At 39.2% G+C, this 26147-nt stretch overlaps 1 protein-coding gene across 10 annotated transcripts in view; it reads right to left on the reverse strand.

The window, feature by feature from the left end:
* Nucleotides 1–26147, reverse strand: part of CNKSR2 (connector enhancer of kinase suppressor of Ras 2) — a 223420-nt gene that overhangs the window by 183557 nt on the left and 13716 nt on the right. For 9 of the 10 annotated variants that reach the window (XM_074906110.1, XM_074906092.1, XM_074906062.1 and 6 more), the window contains exon 2: nt 3453–3616. In XM_074906110.1, coding sequence (XP_074762211.1) covers nt 3453–3616 — 164 coding nt within the window. Of the gene's footprint in view, nt 1–3452; nt 3617–20879; nt 20943–26147 lie in introns of those variants that run through there. The other variant, XM_074906053.1, reaches the window with a different exon arrangement.

The raw sequence follows: 26147 nt of genomic DNA on the forward strand, positions 1-26147 counted from the left end.
AACTCAGTACAGTTTCTCCTGTATCTCTAGAGCTGGACATGTGGTTTCTTAGTTTACCACTTCTCAACCAGTTTTGAGATGAGAATTATGTTTTGAGATTTTGTCAGTATAAATGAATAAACATGCACGTCCACATCAAGCAGGGATCTACCTGTTCGTGCCATCAGTGTGATCTCTGTTTCATGTTCCAGTCTGAATAGAAAGGGAAGGAAAAGATACATGCCTTGCTGGAAATAGAACAACTCTACAGGCATATATCCATCATGGTGTTTCTCAAGGACCGATTGAAAACCACGCAACAAACTCTTAGCAACAACAGAATACCATCACAGACCTCACTACTTCCTTCTTTTAAGCACAGAGAACATTTCATTTATCTTGCCCTTTCTGACATACAGATTTTATAAAACACAAAACTGCACTGAGGCAAGATAATCTATTGAACATGCTCCCTCCAACCTTCACAGACTGAAGAGGGAAGAGACAAACCACATTAGTCACATGGCCTGCTCTCTCCCGAAGCACGTTCAGCTTCAGTGATGGCATGCGGTATATACGCCCCCACCATTATCAGCGAGCGTGACCTGTAACTGCAGCAGCAGCTGGGCAAAATCTTTACTTCTCCTTCTCTGAAGCGCCACAGGGAAAAAAAACCCTGTGAATCTCACCTCCAGGATGCTTGCTTTTTGGTCAAGAGCACAGTATGGCAGGTTGGCAGCCAAAAGAGACTCTACTAAGATGGATAGCACAGGCCACCATTTGTTCTTTGATAGCTAACAAACATGGGAAGAGCCATATCTTGCTATGACAGGAGGGGAATACTGTGAGAGACCATAGCCACCCACCCACTTTCTGTCAAAAATCAATAAAGAACATCCTTTAAATAGTGCTATCAATCATAACTGGTTCCCAACTATTATTATGACAAGCAATTTGTCTATTTTGGGCCATTTAATAGTGTCTACCTGGGTTAAGGAGGTCCCATGCTCTCTCCATACCAGCCAAATGCACTTGTTCAGGCTCTCCACTTTTCTCCAGGGAGGAAACATTGCCCCGTGAACTACAGGCATGCAACACAAGCAACTGGTTTGCCATTTGCCATATCCACAGCTGACAGGGCAGAAACGGCAAGTAGAAGTTTACCCCAAAACAGTGTTGGTAAGGGGGGCAAGAAGAAAGCAGCTCTTGAAACACATCAGCTATCAACACTGCAGAAGCTCTCCTCCTTGATGGCAATTCTATCTTTGAAAACTCTCTCCTGCAGAGTGGGAGCAGGAATCAACAGTGGGCAGTGGTTCTGTACCCCATCATGCCACTCATCTCCAGCATCCAAACAGGTGTTAACTCAGTTGGATATTCACTTGTAACCCACGCCAAATTCTACCACGAAACCTCTGTCAAACTCCCATGAAACATAAAAAATAATCAGATCTTTTTTATTAAAATAACCTTGCACAATGACTACCTGCACTAGCAGTTATCCTATGTTGGAGAGTCATAAGACTAAAGACCTCCTAAGCAATACAGTCAACATTAGAGGCTAATCAGAAGAATAGGCAAGTATACTAACCAGGGCAGATACTTACTGATGCAACAAAAAAGGAAAGCCTGTAAGTACAGGACCAGTATAGACAAAAGGATTGTCTCTGAATTAAACTTCCTAAAAGGTTTATGTGGTTGGTGAACAATAAATTCAAATTAAGTCCACTAAAATCAATATAACAATCACATTTTGTATCCCTGAGGAGCCATCAGGAGCCAATTGTGAGACTGCAAAAACCTCAGCTTAAATTAGAAGCTGTGATCTGAATGCATGCTATTGTGTTTCAGTGATGAAGATTTTTCTAAGATGAACTCAGAAAAGCAGACAACACTATATGTGCAATAAGGACCAGGAAGGTAGAGACTTGCTGCATGAATTAAGGATGCAGCATTAGCCTTGACTAGAAATTCTTTGGTTTATATTCAACTTAATTCCACCCACTTTTGTGTAAGGTAAGGGATCTACAAAGACAAGTTGTGTTTTTGTCTAAAGATAACATCTGCAATTACATACTGAGGAAAAAAAAAAAAAAAAGAATTTTCAGCTAATAAACAAGGATTTTTCTGTGAAAATAGGTTATTTTTGAAAGAGCCACAACCTGTCTCCTTGTGTGCCTGGGAAGAATGGTCATCAGTGTTCATCCTAACTTAGATTTTGTCTCAGTTTAATTGAAGTATTTACTTCCTTGTTTCCTTTTGCACTGTCTGATGAGAAAAACTTTGTGCATAACTCCCTTTATGTTCCTTTCTATACCAGCAGTATTTTTTTTTTAGGACTGCATGCTTTCCGTTATTTAAAAAAGAAATAGATGAATTAACTTATTGCACTGAGCCACTGTGCAACGTTATTAGAAATACTACCCTAAAGAAGACAATCTAAGATGTATTAAACCAAATGTCTTCCTGTATGGAAAAGCTTTTCTCCCCATTTCTATTTTTTCTTTTGGTTTTGGTTGGGGTTTTTAAATTTTTTTTTCTCTCTTCTTTTCATTATCCCTCACATCTATCTCCCAAAAATGCAACAAAAGGATATTCAGAAAAAGCTGCTGCATATACTGAGAATCCACACGCCCTTCTGAAGGCCTTTCAGCCTACCATCTTTGATTGCCTCTACTGGGATTCAGCTTTCTTAAAGCTGCTTCTGAGGTTTAGAAAAGTAGTATGCATTAAAAAATCCACAAAACACCACTTTAGACAGTCAAGTACATCTTAATAGAGCTGTTCACAATCCTTCCTACAGTGGGGAATACAGACAGTGTGCCCAATCTATCAGTAATCTCTACAAGCACTCACAAGAAGTTCGTAAGAAGGGTGAAGTCAGTACCACACCCCTCACTGAGGGGATAATCACAGTTACACACAACACGACCTGAACCGAAAAGGCCATTACCAAAATCTCTCTTTATACTCCATCAAGGATGTATATATTATTTACACATAATTTCAGTATTTAATCCTTTCTACTGTGAAATACAAGCAGCTATGTTTCAGCAAGCTCGAATAATCATCTAAAATGTAATTTGCATGAAAGGATCACTGAAAAAGGTTAATATCAGGACATTTTGTTCATAAAGGGCAACTGGCACTCAAATTCTGCATACACATATATAACTGTTTTACATTCCAAACCAAACCCAGTCTAGTTCTTTTGTGAGTTCAGATAAGCTTTTCTTCTATGAAGACAGATGTGCAAGCCTTAAATCTCTGATACTAATTTATTTAACAAGCATCATCCTATCAGTGGATATTGCTCTTTACCTTGCCTCTGGTTTAAAATGCTAAATTGTTCATACATTATATGTCAGAAGTTTCTTGAACTACTTAGTCTTTAGGACTAGAAATTTGAACACACAAACTGTAAATATGCAAACACTGTTAACTCCCGCCCCATTCAGCCCCAAGAAGTTTACCAGCGCGCAGAGCAAGTCTACTGCTTCCAAGATAAGCTCCTGATGGCCAATTCGTGTGACTCCAAGATCTTCCAGTTCTTGATGAGTAATGCGTAGTAGCTGGTCACCACTAATCTTCTCTCTCTCAAAGTTCTTTATATATTGCTGCAGGCAATCATCAAGACCTGCAGAAACAGGACAGAGAAAGGGAAGACAAAAGTTAGAAACATTTTGTACTGCCACAGGAAGTAAAAATGGGCTTGAACCTCCTCAAGCCCACAGAGATACTTGCCCTATCTTTAAAAGGGGTATTTCAACATTACCAAAAATTTAATGCTACCCAGAAATCTTAAGATTTGGAGAGCTATGGCAGCCATGGCTTTTTCACCTGTGGATGATACCAAAGCACTCCTGAACCCTGAACAGAGCCTTGAATTCTTGTAGTATACTACGCTATGAATGCCTGTCTGGCAGCTGCTGATAACAGGTATGTTAGCAATGTCTCCATCACATCTGGAAGGGGAGAGGAGAAGAAGGAACAGTGGAAGGGAAGAAGACTTGCATCCTTCTCTGGGTGCAGCATATCAACAGATGCTGTTAATTATTACAGCACCGTAAGAGACTGGAAACAAAGGAAAGCATTTGTGCCAGAGCCAAATTATAAGAGAATAATGAGAGTGTGAACATGCTTAATACTATACATCCAGGTGTGACTAGCTGTCAGTGCCCCAACTGTAGCAGCATATCCAGCTCAAGGTACCTCAGTTCAGAAACTGTTATGAAGTCTCTCATGGCACACAAAAGCTTACTGAGAACAAAAAGCCACTAAAATTGAGACCTGGGTGCGCTCCCCAGAACAGAGTAATTGGGGAGCAGAAACAGGCCTGTTGTGCCTTTAACTTCTAGAATTCACACACCAGAATTAAACCACATGCAAACACACTGTAAATCAAATACTCCAGGCCCAAGACACAGGAACAGGTCTCCAATTCCAGCAGCCTCTGACCACGTCCTTCCAAAGCCTGCTACTTGATTTCCTGCCTCCAAAACAAAGCCACTTAATGGTTTAGGTTAATCAAGCATTTGGAGCTATGCCTTCCATTCATTTCCCTTTCTAATCAAACAGTTGCTCAAATCCATCATATACTCTATTACAACATATTAACAGAGAACAAACATGGTGATACAGGACTGACCAGGTATCACATCTTGCCACACATCCTGGTTCTCAGATGTGCTTGACTGGCTTGTGAGGGGCTAAAAATTGTTCCCTAATTCTCCAACAAAGAAATTAAAATTGTTAAACTTTCCATAAAAGGATGGATCTACTAAAGCTTTTATCCTCCTAAATTTCATTCCCCTACAGTAAGGGGAAATGAACCATCAGAACCACCAAGACTGATCCATAAAATTACTTGGTTGCCACACATATGCATGTAAAAGAAGACAGGAACACTCACTAAGGTCAAAGCGACACAACTTGCTGCAGCGGGGTGCCCCACTGTATTTTTGAAATTTTTTGCCTTTATACTTAAATAATGAATACTCTGCCTTTGGCCTTAGAACTGCTTGTTAATCAAAAGTAATGTTCCATTGTAAAACACCACAATACATTCACAGTCAGTGTGATGTACAAGGGAAAGATCTTAATTTCTCTCTTAGACACCATTGCTTCAGAACATGTCAAAGAGCATGAGTCCTGCATATACCAAAGGCATTTCAATGGGAGCCATCAGTTCATCCAAATGCTGATATCTCTCTCTTACATGCTAGGCAATGCTCATTATTAGCAAACAGACAAGAAGCAATATAAATCAGGTATTCTTCTCTTCCTGACACCTGAGAGTAAGGCCACTTACCAAGTCCCAGTGCTATAAGAATTCATTTAGACATTTCAAGTTAGGTTGCAAAAGGAAATAATTTTTCTCAAATCATCTTTACTCCACTTTTATTTGTTCACACACAAGACACCATTATCTTAAGTTATCTGATGTGAGTCTTCTTGATTTATCCGTATTTGTTCGTATTTTCTCCCAAAGCCCTCCCAGGTTTTCCATCTGATATATTTATTGCATGAGCTGTTTTACAAGCACGGTCCCATGTATAATGTCATTTATTTTTTGAAAGAAGTTGAATATTCTTGACAACACATAAAACATTTCATCTAAAAATGTATTAAAAATAGGCCATAGAAGTGCTTTTCAAAATGACTAAAAAAGAAGGCAGTAAGTACTTCTGATATTCCTGAACTTAAGTCCCACACTGCTTACACAGACTGCTGAATGAGAATAACATTAAAATATTCAACGTCATCAGGTATCAAAAAAAAAAAAAAGAATTCCCAGCTAAGAGACTAGCAACACAAATCCAGAATAAGACATGACAGATGCACTTAATAAACACTTACTGACAGTTAATTCTAAATAAAGCCATTACTCTTCCTCCTCCTGCTATCTATGTATTTTCGTCATTCAGATGTAATTTAGATGGATGCATGTAGTTCATATAGGGTAAGAAAAAAAATTTAAGACAACACAAATATTACTGACAATTGCTTGAGTCACCAATTTCGTAAAAACTACAGTCAGAAAAGAACAAAATAATTTAACCATAGATTGCATGACATTTTCAGTATAGCTTGCCACAATTACTTCCCCTCATTCCTTAAATAGAACATCCTTTTAAAGTAATTTATTTCTGTCACTCTATTTCTTAATTAAAGGGCAGCTATTCTTTTTGAAAACAAGACTGTGCACAGATAGGAAATAATAATACTACAAAAAGGCTGTCAGCATTCCTCACCCACACCTTTTGTCCCCGGATCCACAGCAGAAAGCCCTGTTTGCCAGCAGCTGGCCAGCTGCTGCTGCATTCAGATCAACAGGAGGGAAACTGCAGGGAACAGGCGTTCCTGGCTGATAATGTCATTTAACTTGGGACAGGACAAGATGTACCAAAAAACATCAGGAGCCTGGGGTCCAAAGAGACACCCTGGAAGCTAACAGGGAAAGCACTGTTTCTTATGAGCACTCTGTCTTTTACAATATTCCTTCAAGTCCAGAATCCACTCAATCTCAATGTAGCAAGAAACTCTTCTAGCTGTCAAGGTCTGCTCCACTTCTACCCCCAGATGCCCTCATACCAGAGGATGTCACACAACCCACATACCACAGAAACCCCAGCAAATAACTCAGTTTGATGTACTATTCCCTGTTCCTGGCAATGGGTGCTATTAAGGTTGCCAAGCACCTAGTAGGCCTGGATATTTAAAGAACAGTGGCCTCTGCCCAAAAATCAGGTTTGTTACATTCTGGATGCGTAAGGCCCCATAGTACATCAAACAGGGTTTGCGATGTCAATACACAAGTAACAGTCTCATATTCAGCAACTCTACTGCTCACACAAAATAACCCCAAGATTTCTGGGGTATTTGTAAAGGCACGGATATTCCAATAAGAAGAGACTCTGAAGTAAAACCATGTGATGGTACTCCTCTTTCTTTTAGACCTACTCTTTAAGGAAACACTATATAACTTTTTTTTTTTTTCCTTTTCTCTTGAAAGACTCTTCATCCTGTGCTCCAGAAATAACACAGACCTCCAAAGGCACTAACTACTTAAGAAGCACTCCCCTGCCCCACATGCTTTCCACCTGAGTTTATCAACCAGAGAGTCCTGCAATGCTGTCCAGACCCCGCTACACACTCATTACCTGGTCAGTTTGGGGCCTAGAAGAGCATTTAAGGTGTTAAATTAATACATTGCACATCTTTGTCAGCTTGCGTACCCCTGAGGTGTTATGTACGCATATGGACTACTTTGTGCATTAACAGAAAAGGAACAACTTTTTCCATTAAGTTTAAAGCAAGCTCTACCTCATCTGTGAGACTAAACAAACAAAAAACAATAGAAAAAGTAAAAAAAGCTTCTCCAAAAGTAACTGCTCAGATGAGTCAGTGCTTTTAACATTTAAAAAAACTTATCTAAAAAAGTTTCTCTTGCAAGTAGAACATACTGGAGCTGGGTTTTTTTCTCCTGCTCCATCACTGAGTTCTGCCTTGTGTGGGCCAAGACAGAGTTCATCAGATCATTAACCATTTTTAATGGCTGACAGATGTGCAATTGGGCAGATTCCTACGCATTATATTCCTTTATTACAACAGCACAGTAGAAACTGATCAAGAAATGTTTAATTTCATTTTTTAACTCATATGATTTTCTGGAATAAGACTGCAAGATGCAGCCCTACCCTCCAGGGAAATCTTCATGCTTGCAATCTCCAAACTGATAACACAACTTCATGATCTCTCTGAGGTATTGTCTTATTTTGATGTGTGTAACAGGTTATCTTTTGAAACAGAAAAACCGGCAAACCACCCTGTAATTCAGTATCAGAACAGGTTATGCAGATCTGTAGTAATTAAAATGACCCTTTCCATGAAATATATCCTGAGATTCTGATCTCACTGTCTGCTCCTCCTCTGAAAGCAGCTCAGTCTTTCCTCCCACCTCTAAGAGACTAAAAAGTATCAAAATAGACTTTTTCTATGACTACATCTGAACTAAAATTTGTAATTAGCTGCTCTGATATACATGAGAAGATACAATTCTAAAAACAGTAGCAACTAGGTAGAATATTCTTCCCCAAACTGGTGGCAAAAGAATTTTTCCTTAAAATTGGAAAACTACAGTGAAAACAACAGAGCTTGTGTCCTTATCAGCCTTCTTTTCAGTTAGGTGTTAAGGGAGAGATGATGAACATTGCAGATTTAACTATCATACCTGAAACTTTGACAAGGGAGTGTATTTTTATGCTCTCCTGGTAAATCAGAAGGAGGATGCAAACTGACAACTTCCCTTGGCAAGTCCTTGTTCTGTAAACCCATCATTTACTGAAAAGCAGTAACATACAGAAAATACATGGAATAATTTTGCACAGGAGGGAAAGACACACAGCTTTCTTAAAAAACAAATGACAGGTTTGGGACTTTTTATTTAAATACAAAGCAAACAAATTCATCTTTCACTCTGAACAGAAAGAGTATGCCCTACCTGAATTCCGTGAGTTTTATGCCTGAACAAATACAAAATCAAGTAATGGACTGTAGTACAGAATTTAACAAGTCATTTAAAAAACCCCTTAAACTGAGCATTTACAAAGCATTATCCAATGCCTTTTCAGATTGTAAACTATTATTTTTGCAACATTTTTACCTAAACTAGCATGATGAAAGGGACCACTAAAACATTAAATGCTCCGAAAAAAATCACAGTTGTTTTCTCCTAGCCCACCATTAAATATGCATTAAATTTAATCCAACTTTCTTAAGGAATAACCATCCTTAAAACTGCATGAGTCTACATATATTTCAAACTTAAATGTTCAACTGAGTTCCTGATAAGTTAAAACACTGTGCTATGACTTATGCATTTGCACCTAGGCTTTATCAATCCAGACCTCATAGGCTACTAGCCTATTCTCTTTAATTATACAAAAAAACAAGCTTTGCTTATGTCAAAGAGCAAGTCAAACAACCAGAAAACTTCTCCCTCTCTTCCACTTCATCAAAGAGTGCTCCTGGGCAGACACTGCAGGTAGCCCAGGGCAGGCAATTCTCCCCACCGCAGCAGCTCCTATTTGGGGTACGCATTCACGTTTCCTCCCTTGAAGAACCAGAGCGTGAGAAGACTAGGAAAAGCCAGGCTTCCTCACAATCTGTACACAGGAGATGGACATTTGGAAACTCCTTGTCCCTCAGTCTGAATGTCACCACAAAAATGGGGAGCAAGCCAAGCCAGCCGCTTCCCCACCTGAGAGGCAAAGATAATTTTCCTCTGCCCACATAAGGGGTGCTCATGTAAGGGATGCTCACTGCTTCGGGGTCTTCAGCACCTCCTGGGCTTCATATGTGCCAAACAGATGTCACAGTAATCAGTGCCAAAAGATGGAGCAAAGAACAGAATGTTTTAAGTGCAGTAGATGGCAAATGCCTACTGTGGACAGAACAGCCAGAAAAAAGTAATGCCCAATCCCAGGGGAGCAGGCAGGTAGAATGGCAAAAGAAACATCAGAAGCTACTTTCATTATGGACTGGGAAAAAATTATAATGTATTTAAAACTGGGAAGAAAAAAATAATTGCAGGACCAGATTTATGAATGGGTACAGGATTAATGTAAAAAAGAATTGTCAAATGTCTGGATTACAGCAGTATTTGAAAAAGAGCAGGACAATCACTTTGTGCACTGGTTATCTGCAATTTCAGGCAAAAGCCCTCTAACTGTAAAATGTATTTGTCATTCACTCTATAGAATTATTTTCTCTCTCATTCCCTCTCCCTTTTCACACATATCTGAGTCAATGAAAATTTCAAAAACAGTAAAATAAATATTAAAAATTACCAAGAATATCCAAATAATAATTCCTTCAAACATAACATGCATATTCATAGAACACAGTATAAGATTACGAGTTTTCCATGTGCAGTTTAGGGTAGCCGTATTTTTTTTTCTAGGAACCTTCAACTGTTTGTAGTCAAAACATTAGCTGAGAGGTACTGCTAACTAAAAACTATTTTTAGACAATGAAAGAGAAACACACTACATTAAAAATCCCACCTGATATCCACTGGATATAGACTACTACATACAGAAAAGCATGTTAAGTTTGTAGAATGAAGAACTCAAAAGACAAGATGCAAACATGAGAAACAGCAACATAATCCAAATTCAGCCTCTCCTGAAGGTATTATAAATGCTGAGACCCTGGCTACTAGACCAGAGGTACTGCAGTGAGGTAAACAAGGAAGGTATCACACTGGGCTCCTGAAGAGATCTGCAAAATGAGGAATTGAAATAGAAGTATATTTTAGACCTTGCATGTTGCTCTGTTCTTTTTAAGGTCCTAGCCAGTAGAAGGGTCTGTGGTGGGTCAAAGGAAAAGCCACCAGTGGACAAGGAGATGGCATTATGACAGGTGAGAACTTCAGAATCAAAGAGTATATTTGTGACAGCAGAAGTTTGAAGTGAACGAAGTACTGTCTCAAGTAACTATGGATTCTGTAATTAAAAATCTTATTCTGTTTGATGAATCTAACTCTGAGGTGTCTGCTGTTTCTGTGCCTACAGATACACTATCTTTTCATGATCATGAACTCATACGAGACCCAGATCCATGTTGGCAATAAATGGCAATGTTGTTCATCAGAAAATTGCAGAAGCATCATGACTGAGTGTATCATACACAGCTCATCAACAGCTCTACCTCACAAAAGAATTTCACATTGACCACATTTTAAAAGGGTTTTCTTGAAAAAAGAAAATGAAATTTTAAAAAGGTAGATGGAGAGACAGAAAGTATGCATGTAGACTAAGTGCAAGCATGATTTAAAGATACACAAGACTGAACAGAGTGCAGTGTCTAATAGGATATATTTTCAATAAAATCAGTCCTTGCTGTTAGACTACTTATAATCAGGGCTTATTATGACAAGTTAGGCTTGTTAATTACAAGAATAATATCTATAGTGTTCTGTTTAGCTGTTGATAAATGTAATCATTCATATTTCTCTGGGTGCTTTTTGTTCCCATTATGCCCATCTGTATAGCAAAGCCAAATCTTTACACAAGCACATACAAGTTTTGCAAAGTATTTGAAATCTTAAACATGGATAACACTGCAACAACCAGTGTCGAGCTCCATTTCTATGAAATTCAAGGATTAGTATCCCTGATTATCAATATTGTTCTCAATGTAAGAGGTTGTAATTATTGTTATATTTAGGACTCATTATTGGATTACAACAACCACATTGTTCAACTACAGCTGTGGCCTTTGCACACGAGAAATGCTGAAGTGTGCTAAAAAGTTAGTGTGGCTGATAATGGCAGCGGAAATTTCTTTGCTAGTGGAAGGGAGAGGAGCCAAACAACCCACAGCATCATTAAATATCAGGAATCCCCCAAATGAAGCTAATCAAATGAATGCATCCATTTAGTCCTGATAAACACTACTACACCCAACTGCAGGGGACTAGGGCAGCCACAATGGGGATGTGATGAGAAAGCGTGCGTTTACTCTCATACTTCAGTGTAGAAACCGACAAATTTTAAGCTCAGGGTTAGAAGTTCAGCACAATTTGGGAGGCATCTAGAGATAAACTGGAAACATCTGAACTGTAATGGGTTTTTGTCCTTTTTTTTTTTTTTTTTTTTTTTTTTCCTCCCCATCCCCATGCCTCACCCCCTGCCCCAAGGAATTCTACTTCAAATCTGAACAAAGACCAGATAGCCTCAGCGGTGGTGGTGTTTGTTGAAATATTGTATTCTACCAAAACCAGAAGTTCTCCAATAAATTCCCCAAGCATTACCAAAATTATAAGACTATAAACACTCAATGAAACACCCCTTAAAATTGCAAAGAGGAAATGCTATTATTGTCTCGAATTTTTTTCCTACTTAAGTCTATGCGCTCCTGATTTTTGAAGTAGCTTTCCAGGACATGGAATGTACCATCAAAACTTTGCAAAAAGCAAGAGGAGAAAGTGGCATTGGCACTTTACATGTAAAAATCTATTTCTGTAATACACAAGAATCAAGCCAGTCTAGTCTTATTCAGCACCCCATGAGCTAGAGTCTGTACAAAAGCAATATACAAGGAGACATGGCCCTGACACAAGATGCTTGATAAACTTATCTTTCTCCATGAAATTGAAGTTGGCTTCAAGCTGGCTAGATAATAAAGGCAGACCCCTCAACAGCTACTTTTATTTCTACTCGGTTTCATTTTGTAGTTTTCACACTCTCACAATCATTCTCCTTCATATTTTGCACATGTACTCCAGTTTGCAGAGTACCTCAGGAAAGTGAAGTGTTTCTGGGTCCAGTCAATGTTTAACTTCTTCCTCAAAGTACATTTCTGCTCCAATTATCACATGTAAACTAGAATACACTGCAACTATCTTAGCACACAGGCATTTTTCAATCAACATTATAAAATTAGGGTTCTAAACACCATTAATTTGATTTTTAAAAAAAATTATCTGTTGAAACATAAATTTCAACTGCTACCATTTTTCTCCTCTAAAATGACTCCTTGTACAACATCTGTCTGCATCACTACCACTGTAGGGTTTTGATGTTTCCTAAGAATTCGCTACTATACATCAGACTATAAGGAGTAACTTTATTAGTAACTGGTCACCCCTAAAATATAAAGCAATTTATGAATGAGCACAATAAAGAGTTTTTCTCAGCAGTGTCCTTCTGACTTTAGTGTTTCTAGAGGTTTATCTTTATACTAGCACAAAACAACTTTTCAAGATTAAAACACAGTTTATCACCAAACACGCAAGATTAAAACTCATTGCCAAACATAATATTCTGGCCCCTGCAAACAAAACGGCCACACCACTGGTTTACACAGGAAGAACAACTGACCATCTAACAACAGCGTGTGGCTTTATTACTTACACGTCTCTCAAGCAAGCAGGGAGGGCTAATGTTATTAAAATAGGCTGAAGGGAGTACCACCAAGTTCAAACACACCACCAAGGTAAAAGTGCCAAGAGCTGGAAAGGGCTAGCGAGGGCACAGTCCGCCCGAAGCAAACCAGCCCTCTGCTCTGTTCCAGCCCTGGGGCTATGGCTGCGTATCTCCAACCGCAATTGCACTAATGCACAGCACCTGCCCTCCGAACAATTTTGCCCCACACAGCAATGACAAACTACCAGATTCCCAAATATGACTGTAAGCACCGAAATGCAACGACCACATCCCCTAAGGATGGGAGGCTTTTTCTAAATAGGTGTAGTACTGGCTTCTTCAGCACTTTAGAAGGGGCTATAAGGCTGAAACACCCCCTCAGGACTTAAGATACAAAAGCCTTAATTTTCCATAGTTTTTCACCGCCCCATGATTATTTGCAGCTGCGCTTCACGCTAGCACATATGACTATTAGGAAGTGCAAAGCCATCAAACGTCGAAGCCTACAGCAGGCAGGCAGGAGGGAAAGTTTCTTCAAACTCTGAGTGAACTCCCTCACGTTCATTCTTCCTGGTTACAACGCCCATGCAATTCCCAGGCTTAAAGCTCTCTTTAGCATAAGTTCACACAATTCAGCACAGTGTGAGATTTGGGATGGTTTTAGAGTTGTGGGCAGAAGAAGCTGTACATCCTCCTCCACATGACAAAGAAACATCTGTAACTTAAAATCACTGGTCAAATACTTTGATATGCGTAGGAGTGTCTTGAAGGAGAAAGGGAAAGCTATACTTCACCACTACCATCACTTCACATACAATGTCTCAGTAACCATCCCACCCCCCTGCAAAATATAAATGAATCACATATTAAAAAGAAAAAACAAGTATAATATGCAAGACAGCCAGGAGATGTTTATGCCCTTTATACAAGGGCATGTAGTGATAGGACAAGGGGTAATGGCTTTAAACTGTAAGAGGGTAGATTTATATTAGATGTAAGGAAGAAGTTCTTCACTGTGAGGGTGGTAAGGCACCGGAACAGGTTGTCCAGAGAAGCTGTGGATGCCTCATCATTGGAAGTGTTCCAGGCCAGGCTGGATGGGGCTTTGAGCAACCTGGTCTAGTGGAATGTGTCCCTGCCCATGGCAGGGGGGTTGGAATTCGACGATCTTTAAGGTCCCTTTCAACCCAAACCATTCTATGATTCTATGTAAGCCAAGCACACCCCTGACATTAACCAAGTAAGTAAATAAGTACTGGTTGTTCTTTCAAATGCCTTCCCATGTTTGCATTTTTACAGCATGCTCCAGCACAGCCACATTAAAAACACTGTTCTTGTCACAAGAAGGGCCCTCCTCTTCTCCCTCCCTTACATGGGCTAATATATGCTATTACACAAAATAGTCAAATAAGCTCTGCCAGTCTTTATTATAGTTCTTCACCACAAAAAACAGCTTTTCTGCCAAGAATTTATTATGTCAGAAGGGATCCTTTAGGAGCAAGCTGGAACATTGTGTCTCTGAAAAAAGAATACAACAGTTGTTAAAGCTTTCCTGCACCTCAGTACTTAACACTGTCTTCCACTCCTGAAGAAATCTGGTAATGGTTCAGATAAGGCTTCAAGATTTATTTGGTGATGCCATCACATGGGGTCTGTGGATTTCGTGCAGCCCAGCAGCATGGTTAAAACCTATGCAATTAATTTTGCAAAATGCGCAGTTCCTCAGTTTTGCTATGCTTACATCGCACCTCTCTCTGGAGCAACAGTGGAAAAGAAGCTAGGCTTGGTTGGGAGTGCTTATATAATGACTTCCATCCATACTCCAAATTATTCTTCCTTCCCCTACATTTGATTTTCCTTCTACTACCAGTAAAATCATCCAGCATTTGGCTCTATCTGTCTCCTCTCAGGGAGGATTTCAGAACTGAGAGAGCCTTAATGACATCACTCATAATCGGACAGAATATGTTCAAATAACTTAACAAACAGTCCTACAAGTACAGCTGTATTACATTCTGATATGCACAGATCCAGCGAATGTTAAGAAGTTGAACACATTTCAGCTTTAAGCTTCTTGGCTAAGACAATCTGCTTCAAACTATATTCAAAGGAGAGAAAGCTTTACATAAAAGTATATGCAAGGACAACTTTACATGCCTGCTCCTCCCCACTCTCCCTCTTGCTCATTAGAAGACACATTCCATAATGTAAAATCTACAATATGAACTGTAAGCCTGTAAAGTAGTAGGAGTGCAACCCACATAACTGGATCATGGCAAAATACATTCGTTAGTTTTTTATTTTCTTTGGCAATATACTTTTCAAAATAATGTTGCTGGCTCTGTATAAGTTGTAAATACATAAAAATTTAAAAAAAAAAAAATCTGTGGAAGTGACAACCTAAGTTACACTTTAGCTAGTTTCTCATTTTGCATAATCACTTGCTCATACAATTTATCCATATGAGCAAAAAGCAGTAACTAGGAATTAGACCCTTCAAAGACTGAATTAATCTACAGCGACATATTAGTCTCTTTCAAGTCTCATCAATGTTATATCCCCAGGAAAGAGAAATGAACATTCACATGGAAAGTCATGTGTGCACACATCACACAAAATTAATAACAATTTGTTTTTAACTATTAACTGCATAGCACTAAATTAATGGTATGAAACCTGTCCCTGAAACTCTTTCACAAAGAAGGATGAGGTACTTCATTAAATATTAGTATTACACACTGTATGAATTTGTGCAAAATGCTGTAGTTCAGTGCTACTAACTTTTTATAATGCACACATATACACACATTTACTTAACCAATTCAGAGGCCTAAATCTGGGAAAGCCAAAGGAAAATCTGAAATCCCCACACTTCGCTGCTGTTGCAGGCAACGTTGAAAACTATCTATGGGGAGGAAGAAGATGTACACAGTGCTTGGCCTCCCAAGCAATTCATGTAGCAAGAGGCCAGAAACATCACAGAAATTGCACTGTCCATGAGAGCTCTACTCATACCGAGCCCTCCAGAAGAAAGCACAAGGTAAAGTGATGCTCTCATGCATTTCGCTTAGCCATACTTACAAACAGCCTTGCCACAACCTATGTGGAAGGCACAGCAAACTAAACCAGGGTTGAGATTTAAGTGAGGCTGCAGTTCCACAAGCTTCAGTATATTGTTGCCATAGCTTAGCAGATAACAGGAAAAAAAAAACAAAACAAAACAAAACAACAAGATAGAAAGTTCTACCACCGGATTAATTTTGAGCTTGAGTTTCCTTTGTGACATCTTCATCCTTTATTCTGCAATATTCCTGGCTGGCAGACTAAATACTTGTATCAGTCAGCATGGGATAAAGAGTCCCAATTATGGATATTCCTGCCCATTTCCACAAGGCATCTAAATGCTGTTTAACACTTTCTGTGCTAGCTGTATATAGGCTACTGTAGTATACTCCTTGATCTTGCTCCATTATCTCTTGGCCATGTAAGCATTGCTTACTTTATATTGAAAAGTGATGGAGATGGTGTATCAGTATATTAAGTATTTTGGTTAGCACCTCATCTAGGCTTAATCAAAAGCCGGGGGGAAAAAAAAAAAAAAAAAAAAAGACCAAAAGGTGCAAGAAAACATCTAAATATTCACTCTGCAGGGTTTAAACAGGGCTTGTTATATGTACTAATTTTTTTTACTGTATGAGAGATCCCTTATTCCATATTCATTCTTAAAAGTGTATCTGAAACAGAAGGTTATATACCATTTCAAGTAGTTCTAAAACCTGAATGAATTAATAATAATTACTATTTTGATCACAGTAATTCTGGAAGACTTTGCATGCCTTCCTCCTTGTCACTAAAGACCGAAGGAAAAGACTACCCTTGTTACTACCACAAACTCCTTTGGTCTCATTAAAAATAAACTTTCTGAACCTGAGTGAGACTTAAAGATTGGATTTTCTTTGAAAAATCCAGAGGACATCTTTACTTCCAAGTACTTGATCTAAGGTATCAAATGCATAATTTCCACCATCATTTCCAAATGCCAACCACTCTGTTAAACACCTATCAGCTGTATTCTCATCTTGCACTGCAGATCACATGCATCCTAGTGCTTATCTATTATTTCAGCCTCCTGTTAAGAAACAGTAATACCTTAACACTCTTCAATTCTTGTAGAATCTCTTCACTAACTTGAACTACTTCAGAAATAACAGGGCTTTTAATAATAAAGCATGCATGAAGTTAAGCACTGGTAGATAGGAAATGACATTCTAAGTCCTATAAAAATAAGGTGCAATTCTCCTCTCATGACAGGTTCTGCTCCGCTAAAGTCCCTTTTGGAGCTGGTTCTCTGCATAATGGCCAGTTTCACAACTGTAATAGGGAGAAAAAAAGGAAAATTGAAAAAATTTCTGAAGCTTTAATATTAACAGCTTAGCACTGAAATTTCAACAAGTTGGTATAATTTTGAAACTAACAGTAACAGTGTAACAATATAGGACATGATGATTTCTGGGGCAACACTTTTTAACAAGCAAATGAACACCAAATTTTAGGGTGAAAATTATGGGCAGGAGGAGATTCTCGAGACTTTTGACTGGAGTAGTTTTGCCACATACTGCCCCATCACCTCAGTCAGCCTGTCCTGCAGCCAGATGCCAGGACTCCTCCCTGAAGACCACTGCCTTCTGCCCAGCTGTCCTTAGGCTCCTTCGGCTGAAACTGCAGCAATCCCATCTGCACCCCACTGCCACAAAACAGAAGCACAATGGTTTCTGCATAGCAGCAAGAATTTAGTTGGCAACATCTGAGCACCAGTGATGCAATTCTTCATAAACGCAAACTTGTAACACGGCTTAAAATATCCTGCCATGGCACTGTGCCTGTGAGACTATGTGGCCAACTTGTGGTTGCAAACAGGTAAGAAAATCTTAACCACATACAAGATTTTGGCAAGAACCATAACAACCATCTTCAGGAGGTGGGCAGGGAAATCTTGTCAGGATTCCCACTTGGAGAACCCATCTTACCACCAAGCTGGCAGCTGCGTAAAGATCAGGTAAGCTTCACCTGTATCAATGTCCCTCTCATTTATTCTTTTCCCACTATCACCACCAGCAAAACTTTTCCTCAGCACAACCGTTACTCTACCAGCCCAACAGACTCCCTCTCTCCTTTATCTCATCTTTGCTCTCTTTGCACTTAAACAAGAATGGGAAAACCATTTTATTCTAGCATCCATTTTTCATCCTCCTCTCTCTCCCTGCATAGCTTCAACGTCAGCATCTCCTGCAGCACACAGCTTTCCTAAGTGACAGGAGCTGTATAGCAGACTGACAAGACCCTCAATGATTTAGCTGCTGCATAAGAGCTGCTGCCGCTAATATCAGTGAAGCAACCCAGAAAGAACGTTACTAGTTTTACCTTACTGCTGTTACTTGGAAAATCTGTGACTAGCAATAAAGGTATCAAAGTCATCCACCAAATATCAGGCTGGCAATATTATAGTGCACCAGAACCAGAAAGAAAATTATGTTTCTTCTATATAAAAATTCAGACTCTGAGCAGCCTGTAGGGTCCTCCCTCCTTATCAGAGCTGCATCGCCACCATTTGCAGAGAGATTTTTATTATAACCTATTCACATTTTAAGCCAGTCTTTGGCAGATAGAGCAGTGCTTTGACTTCCAAGCATTCAACAGGAGATCCTATTAATGAAACACTTTTAACACACATCATTCAGGTAAGGAGCAATTCGCTAACATGTGCCTCACAAAGTCTGAGCACCACATTAGTGTTGGGCACATCTCTGACACAACTTGACACTTCAGTCATATGTTAAGCTCTGAAGCATCTGTTCCATAATAAACTGTTATATGCTTGCCAAGAACCTAAACACTGCCTTTTGGATGAGTATTGCTAAGTTGCAAGCCGTAATTTAATACTCATCTGACATTGATGGTGACCCAACGTTTAATGGAGCTTAATGCTCTTCTGATGCCACTGATTAAATTATTGCTCAGTAGTCCACAGTTTGATAATCTACAATTTGCAAGGAAGCAAGACAGATATACAGGCACTGTCTCCTCTCACATCAGTGAATCAGTTTACTGGCAGTGAAAGGTTCCCTAATTGAAGTTATAGGTAAGTACACTACAGTGCATCACAGTCAATGCAGAATTTTGTTCAGATGCTTTAAGCCAATTATATTATTGTGAAAAAAAATGAAGCGTAAATTATTCCCAAGCACAAGGGGAAAATATGGGTAAAAGCCTTGACCCAGCATGTGCAATGACTTCATAACGTCCTGAGCACTGTCCAGGAAACTCAGTCCTCTAGCCAACAGGAGTTTCTATTCATTTTCCCCCCACTAGGTTGTTTAACAGTTTGGTCACTGCTTAGACACAGCTGTGCAAACAATCTTTCAATGTTTGGCCTGATGCTATTGAACTCCATCCCAAAATGTCTCTCCCCTCCTTTCTGCACATAGGATGAGGAAGGCTAATTTGGAAGCAGAGGATTAGAGGTTTTCACAGCCAAACCTAAATCATTAGATCCTAACATTTTGAGTTTTGAAATAATTTTACTAAGTAAATTGTAAAGTTTAAATTTATGTCAAAGACAGACGTTAGCAACAGTACTTTCTAAATCATCCCAAGAAAGCCTATTCCCATCTTGAGGGAAAAAATGCCCTGTGAATGCCCAAACATTTAAAACAATTAAAAGCAATTAAACAACAGCAAAGAGAAAGTAATGTCTTAAAAATGCCTTGGATGAAAACAAGTAGAAGTTTCTGAGGGTACAGATATAGAAAACAACAACTGCTTTTTTTAGCTTCCCAGAAAGTAAATCTTTCATCCCAGATAAAATAGAGGATCAGTGTCAGTACACGAGTACTTTTGCAGAACTATTCGCTCTACTACATTATTTTCACAGCTATGAGCAACCCAAAAATATACCCCCCTCAGTAAAGTAACTGAGGTCTAACTACATGCAAATTGAATGCTAGATGTTAGCATGCTGCAAAAATAAAAAAGTCAAAATCACAAAATCCCCAGAGTATGAGGTAAATGTACTTCAGTTACACCATAGTTCTCAAATATGGGCCTCATTTCTGAGACCATCCACGATTTTAACTTCAAGTATGTGAATACTCCTACCAAATCTTGAACAGATCAAACTAACGCTTTATGTAAGTGCAAGGTTGCACATCTTGTTCTAGCAGAAAGCTGCAGAGTTACTCATGTCCTTTCAGCTGATAGCAGGCAGAGACTAAATAATTTAATTGATATTACGGAAGGTATAAATGTCAGACCTAAGTATGCCCTTTACAATCTCTCTCAGAAATTAATGTCATTACCTTAGAATATTGTGAAAATCTCAAAACCATGAGCATTTGGAGATATTTTTAAAAAGCTTTCCCATTAAACACATATTATTAGCCAGCCAGTGTTAATATATAGAATATGTTCCAAAATTAATTCTAATACAGTTTTATACAACCATAAGAACTACTGACTTCTTTAATTTTTATTTTTTATCCAGAAATGTTTTAATACTGGTAAAATAACTCATTTCCCATTTTTTCTGAATTTGGTCTTCAAGACTTTTCCATGTTACGAATTAAAAGAAAAACCCACCACAACAGAAAGTATTTTGAACATGCAACAGATAATAATTAAATTTTGAGGAGTTAATCTCTCCACAGAACCTCAAACCTACCATGAGGCCCACAGAAAGAAGCTCTCCAGCCTAAACCCGGCTCTGAAATCTCAAGAGGCAGGGTCCTAGATGTCTTCATGTGACATGCTTGTAAAATCTTACAGTTTCTGAGACATTAAGACAATTTGCCAGGGATAAACATAGGATTCTGCAAGCTGTGAAGTATATACAGTCCTTCTTCCCTTTTTAAAAGAAATATTTTCTGTATTGTCAAGACCACAAAAACGTATTTAGTTCTAGTAACAACTGACCTTTTTTTGTTTGCATATCACTCTTCAATTTCACCTTCCCCGCAGTTGACCATGAAGGTAACACTTCAGCCAGGCCTGCAGAGAGGTTGTTTTTTCCCTTGTTGTATGAAAGAAGCTAAGCTCCAGAGAGAATAAGATTCTCTTCTGCAAACCGAATCCTCATCACTCAGCATCCTCTAAATGCCAGTAGGAAAATTTACCCCATTGGCATGCAGGAAAAACATAACAAGGTATTGTTTTTCTTGGTCAGGTTTTCTCATTTCTGAAAGAAAACTTCACCATTCAGCATTTATAGGAAACAAAAGTCTATTTTCTGCATCTCAGTTCTTCCCTGACTGCAGCAGTCATCACTTGTGGTCCAGTCTTCCTCCATGGGTGGCTGAGGCAAGGAGAAGGAAGTGTGTCTCAGACCACTCCCAACTCATCAGTGCAAGTGGGACAACAGCCACAAAAGTCACCTCTCTCATCCCTAATTCCCACATACAAAGCCACCGCTATTCCACCCTCACCAACGCCTGGCAGCGCCGGTACTCTGGGTCTCTCACTGCATCCATTCCAGCTGGGAAACATTTTGGTGTGACCACCCCTGACCTCTACCCAAAACCCATCTGACTCCTGCTCAGAGCTTCCCATGCAGGCAGATGGCCAGCCACACACTCCCCACAAGGCCAAGGGAGAAGCTACAAAAAGTCACTGCCCCCCATCTTCTTGATTTCGCTTAGTGTTTCAGCCTGCTTCCTCCCCTCCTCGCAGGAAGGGATGACATGTGCTGCCTCGCCATGCACTGCTGTGGATACAGAGCTGCCTGCATGCTCGTAATTAGCAAAGCTGGCAGAAATCCTCAAAGCATGAATTCATTGTCAAGACTTCCACCACAGCTTGGGGCAGGTCTTCGCCATTTAGAACAGCAAAGGGAAGGATAGGGGTTGATTAGCAAACTTTCACTGGTATTTTCCATGACATTCCCTTCAGAGTTCCCTGGAATATACTATTAAAAATTAGTGTTTGCTTTTAATCTTTCACACATTCTATTTTTTAAAATACAAATAGTTACATGGAAATTATTTGATTAAATACCACTTTTGCACAGATGAATAGATCTTGATTTAAGAAAAAGGTCCTACAATTATGGGCCCCTGAAGGAATTAGCTATTTTATTTCACTGTTATTTGGAATCTTTTCAATATCAGGCTGAAAACATAATAAAAGACTGAGCTTCAGTATTTTGAGGATTTCTGAGGCTTATAAATTTTCCTTTTCATTTGTAATTGAGAGACCTCCTTTTTAAAGTTAGTCAGAAGTATACTCCAAATAGCTTTTTAAATAGCTAACTAGTACTAGGGAAGGAAAAAGCAATTCAATGAGTGTCACTGCTACAGAACTAATGTTGTATCATGCTTATAATATTAGGAAAAATTTCTTCACCAAAAGCATTGGAACAGGCTGCCCAGGGAACTGATTGAGTCATCATCCCAGAGGTATTTAAAAGACATGGAGATGTGGCACTTGGGGACATGGTTTAGTTGTGGACTTGGCAGTGCTAGGGTTAACGATTGGACTCAATGATCTTAAAGGTCTTTTCCAACCTAAGCAATTCTATGATTCATTAAATAGCAGGCCTTCAGAAGATGAGAAAACATTAGTTTCAATCATGAGTAAAAGTATTCACCTTTGCACCAAACACTAAAGATGCCCCAGCATTTAGAGGCAGTAAAAGAACTTCCAGGCTTCTGCATGACATTTAGAATTATTTTATTACTATTTTAAGATTTCAGGAAGAAAATGTAGTTTGCTTAGGCCAGTAATCTCAATGCTTGAAACTGCTGCATCCCAAGTAAAATTGTTAAAGTACCATTTTTTCACTTAACTACAGTGTTTTCAAAAAAGCACTGCACTAGTGACTACTGCCAACAACAAAAAAAAAAGATGTGGTGATTAAACGTTTCATGTCCTTTAATAGCTAATCTGAAGTACTAATAAGCGTTCAAAACATGTCAAAAATGTCAATTGTTACAAAGCTTCTTGATACATTGTAGAGCAATGAATAAACTTGACTTTTTTTGTTTTGCTTGAGTCAGAATCAGAACATCACAGACCCGGTAGCTTAAGCACCAGTTACACAGAGTTACTCTTTGCACGACTTTCTTTGCAGGACTTTCTTAGAGGACTTCCCAGGTGTCTCAGCTCATGCCTACTTACTGAGAAGGCTTTCTGATTTCCCTCTGCTCCACACAGTCCACCCTTTTGTACACGGGCAGCCACCAGTTTTGGAAACCTTACACTAATTAAAACACAGTATTAAACCCTGCTTTGCCTTCTCAGATTAACCCACCTGAAAAAGGTTTCTTTGTTGACTGTAAGAGTTTACCGCACCCTTTCTTTGGACGAAGACCTGTCTCACATGCCAGGTAATTTCATCCCCAGTGAGCACATTAATAACCCATGAATGCTGCAAAGATGCACAGGCTTTTACAGCAAGAGATGCCTCCCTGGGCCCGCTGGCAGCTTCGCACCAGCACTGCCCCTGCACGGCCACAGAGCCGCTACTGGCAGCCATGGCACATCAGTTGACTGGGCTTGTGCATCAGGAGCTCAGCACTCCCACCAGTAACTGTACGAGTAACTGCCAAAGCGAGAGCCAGGGAACACCTTCTTTTAGTCCCTCTACCAAAAGCATAAAAGCGTCTCTACCTGCTCTTCCCTGTGATCTGCCTTGATGTGTGGCAAATTCCATCAGCATTTTTCATAATATTTTACCATTATGAAAAATGGTGCATAGCTTATTCAAGACACATTACATTAGTTACTTTGGTTTTCTATAATTTCTGTGTTATGCTTCCTTTCCTACCAGTCTTGATATTTTAATGTCATCAATTCTTTTATGCAAACTCAAAGGCAGAAATGGCTTAGTCTCAAACTGTAAGATGATGTAATTTCAAATTTTCCTTGAGAAAGTCCATAAATATCCATGAAAACGTTCCTTTAAAAGTTTATCACAAACACCGGTGCAAATGAAAGCAAGAGCTTATAAGAATGTCAGTATTTACTATGATTATTAATAATGAGTACACTTCAGGACCTCAACTGACGTTTTGAGCTTGTTTTAACACATAAATATACTATACAGACTCACCAAATGATCTATTAATCTTATCTGTAGAGCACTTTTAACAATCCTTGAAGTCCTATTATGACCTGACTCATAACTGGTAACTTACTGAGCAATATGTACTGAAGCCCCTCCCGCCCCTGTAACAAATGGCATGCAGATCCAGTCCATATCCACAGCAATGCCATATATCAGTATTTTGTCAGAGCTCTGATATTTCTCATACAGCTTCAAGGAGCTTCTGAAATAAGGTTTGGTGGTGTGTGTTTATTTTTCATCAGCACTGATTTGTTTGGTAGTGTCTCCCTTATCATTGTAACAGTGATAAGCACTGTGCAAGATCAAAGCAGACCTATCGTTTATAGCAGGCAGAAATTTTACACTGAAGGGTTTCCTATTAAATAAAACAAAAACTTTCAGTGCTCTTCCTTCTATCCATACAAAATATCCTCCTACAAACTAGGTCATACAGGGCCTACATTTTATAGAGCCTAAGACAAGAAAGAGACACCCGTCCAGTTGGCTTCCAACATCCAGCATCTCCCAAAATACCGTGTTATGAATTACAAACACTCTCTCCCCTCCTACATTCAGTCAGAATAATGGTGAACCAGATGGCAAACTGTGACGGCTTCTACTGCTCAGCCAAGGGCGTGTGCAATTATCATTTGGTTACCAGATCTCTCCCTTCAAATAACCTACACAATACTTGACCTTTTCTGTTGTGCCATTCAGGCTGTAACATCCTTAGTGAATGATTCTCTACTTAGGAATGAAGAAAGGTGCCTACTCAAGCCACTCTTCATCCCTGCCTTTTGGGGAGGTGAGGGTGGTTGGTCTTCATTTTTATGACTCTTGTATTTGCAGAAAGAACCCAACTTGTTTGGTCAAGAGACTCAGCAACAATATACTGAATAGAAACTTCATTTGTGAAATTTTAAGACACTAATAATGACTTTTTCTTTTTCAATGTGCTACCGAATCTACACCAACATGACCACCACAGAATTTGTCAAGGGATTGCTTGACTGCTGGGACAAAAGTTAATGGGGTTGTTAATCCTCAGTCCACCCCACAGCTTTTGGCACAAGAAAAAGATAGGAGGAAAAGCAGGATATGCATGATTTGTTTAGAAGGTGGATCCATCTCAACAGCCGATCTGGAATCCCAGCTGGGCGAAGTTCCTCAGACCTCCAGGTCTCCAATCAGGAGTGACAGGCAGCATGGCAGTCTTCAAGTCCCACCTGTGCACACTTAGATCCATATGGATAAAATGAAAGTGCTGCAACGAGGAGACCACTGGAAAAACATACAAGGCTTCAAATAATCTGAAGGGCATCAACCAACTCTGTGTGCCTCAGAAAGTACAAACAATCCCACCTCTTCACGAAAAAAAGGCATTTTTCCTGCCTGACAGCTTTTAAAAAGGTGGCTAACAAAGGCATAGCGTGTTGTAATGATTTCTTTATTTAAAATACATTCCCAAGCTTCGTGTATCAAACTAAATGTTGCTCAACTTAGTCTTGCCATAAAGCTGAGGCATTTACACACGCAAAACAAACTGTAGTTTATGATGTTAAACAAGACTGAAAATGTTTTCTGTGTTAATGATTAACAAATCCTTGTATTTTCCAATATATAAAATGCCTTAATGCCTTATTATTTCTAAGTTATAGAGGTCCAAGGCAGCAGCTCCTACAAAACAAACATCAACAAGAAATGAATCTGTCAAAGAGCAAACAATTTCTGCCTACCAAAGAGGATATATGGAGAGTAATATAATGGAGTGGTTTTAATTAGCTGGGCATATAAAGCTGTTACAAGACAAATTTCTTTCATTAAAAAAAAGCAGCCAGTCAGTTAGAAATGCTTCGGTGCACTTAAAAGTAGAGATGACACAAGGCATTTAACCTTCTCCCTCCCCTGTAATGAGGAGGAGCTCGAGGACTTGCAGTGCAGTGGGTGACAAGCAGCCACTTCACCTGCTGCTGAAATACGGGTAACTCCCCAGTAAAGCAAACAATACAGAGCGTCCAGACGCACATGGGAAAAAAATCAGCAGTATAAAGAACCATTTTCTATAATTTTGTTCAGACATGTGGGAGAAGAGTTCCTTACAAAATGAAATGTAGGATTTTTTAAGGCCTTCCAGTATTGAG

The sequence above is a fragment of the Athene noctua genome, chromosome 1 (assembly GCF_965140245.1).
Source record: "Athene noctua chromosome 1, bAthNoc1.hap1.1, whole genome shotgun sequence".
Taxonomy (NCBI): domain Eukaryota; kingdom Metazoa; phylum Chordata; class Aves; order Strigiformes; family Strigidae; genus Athene; species Athene noctua.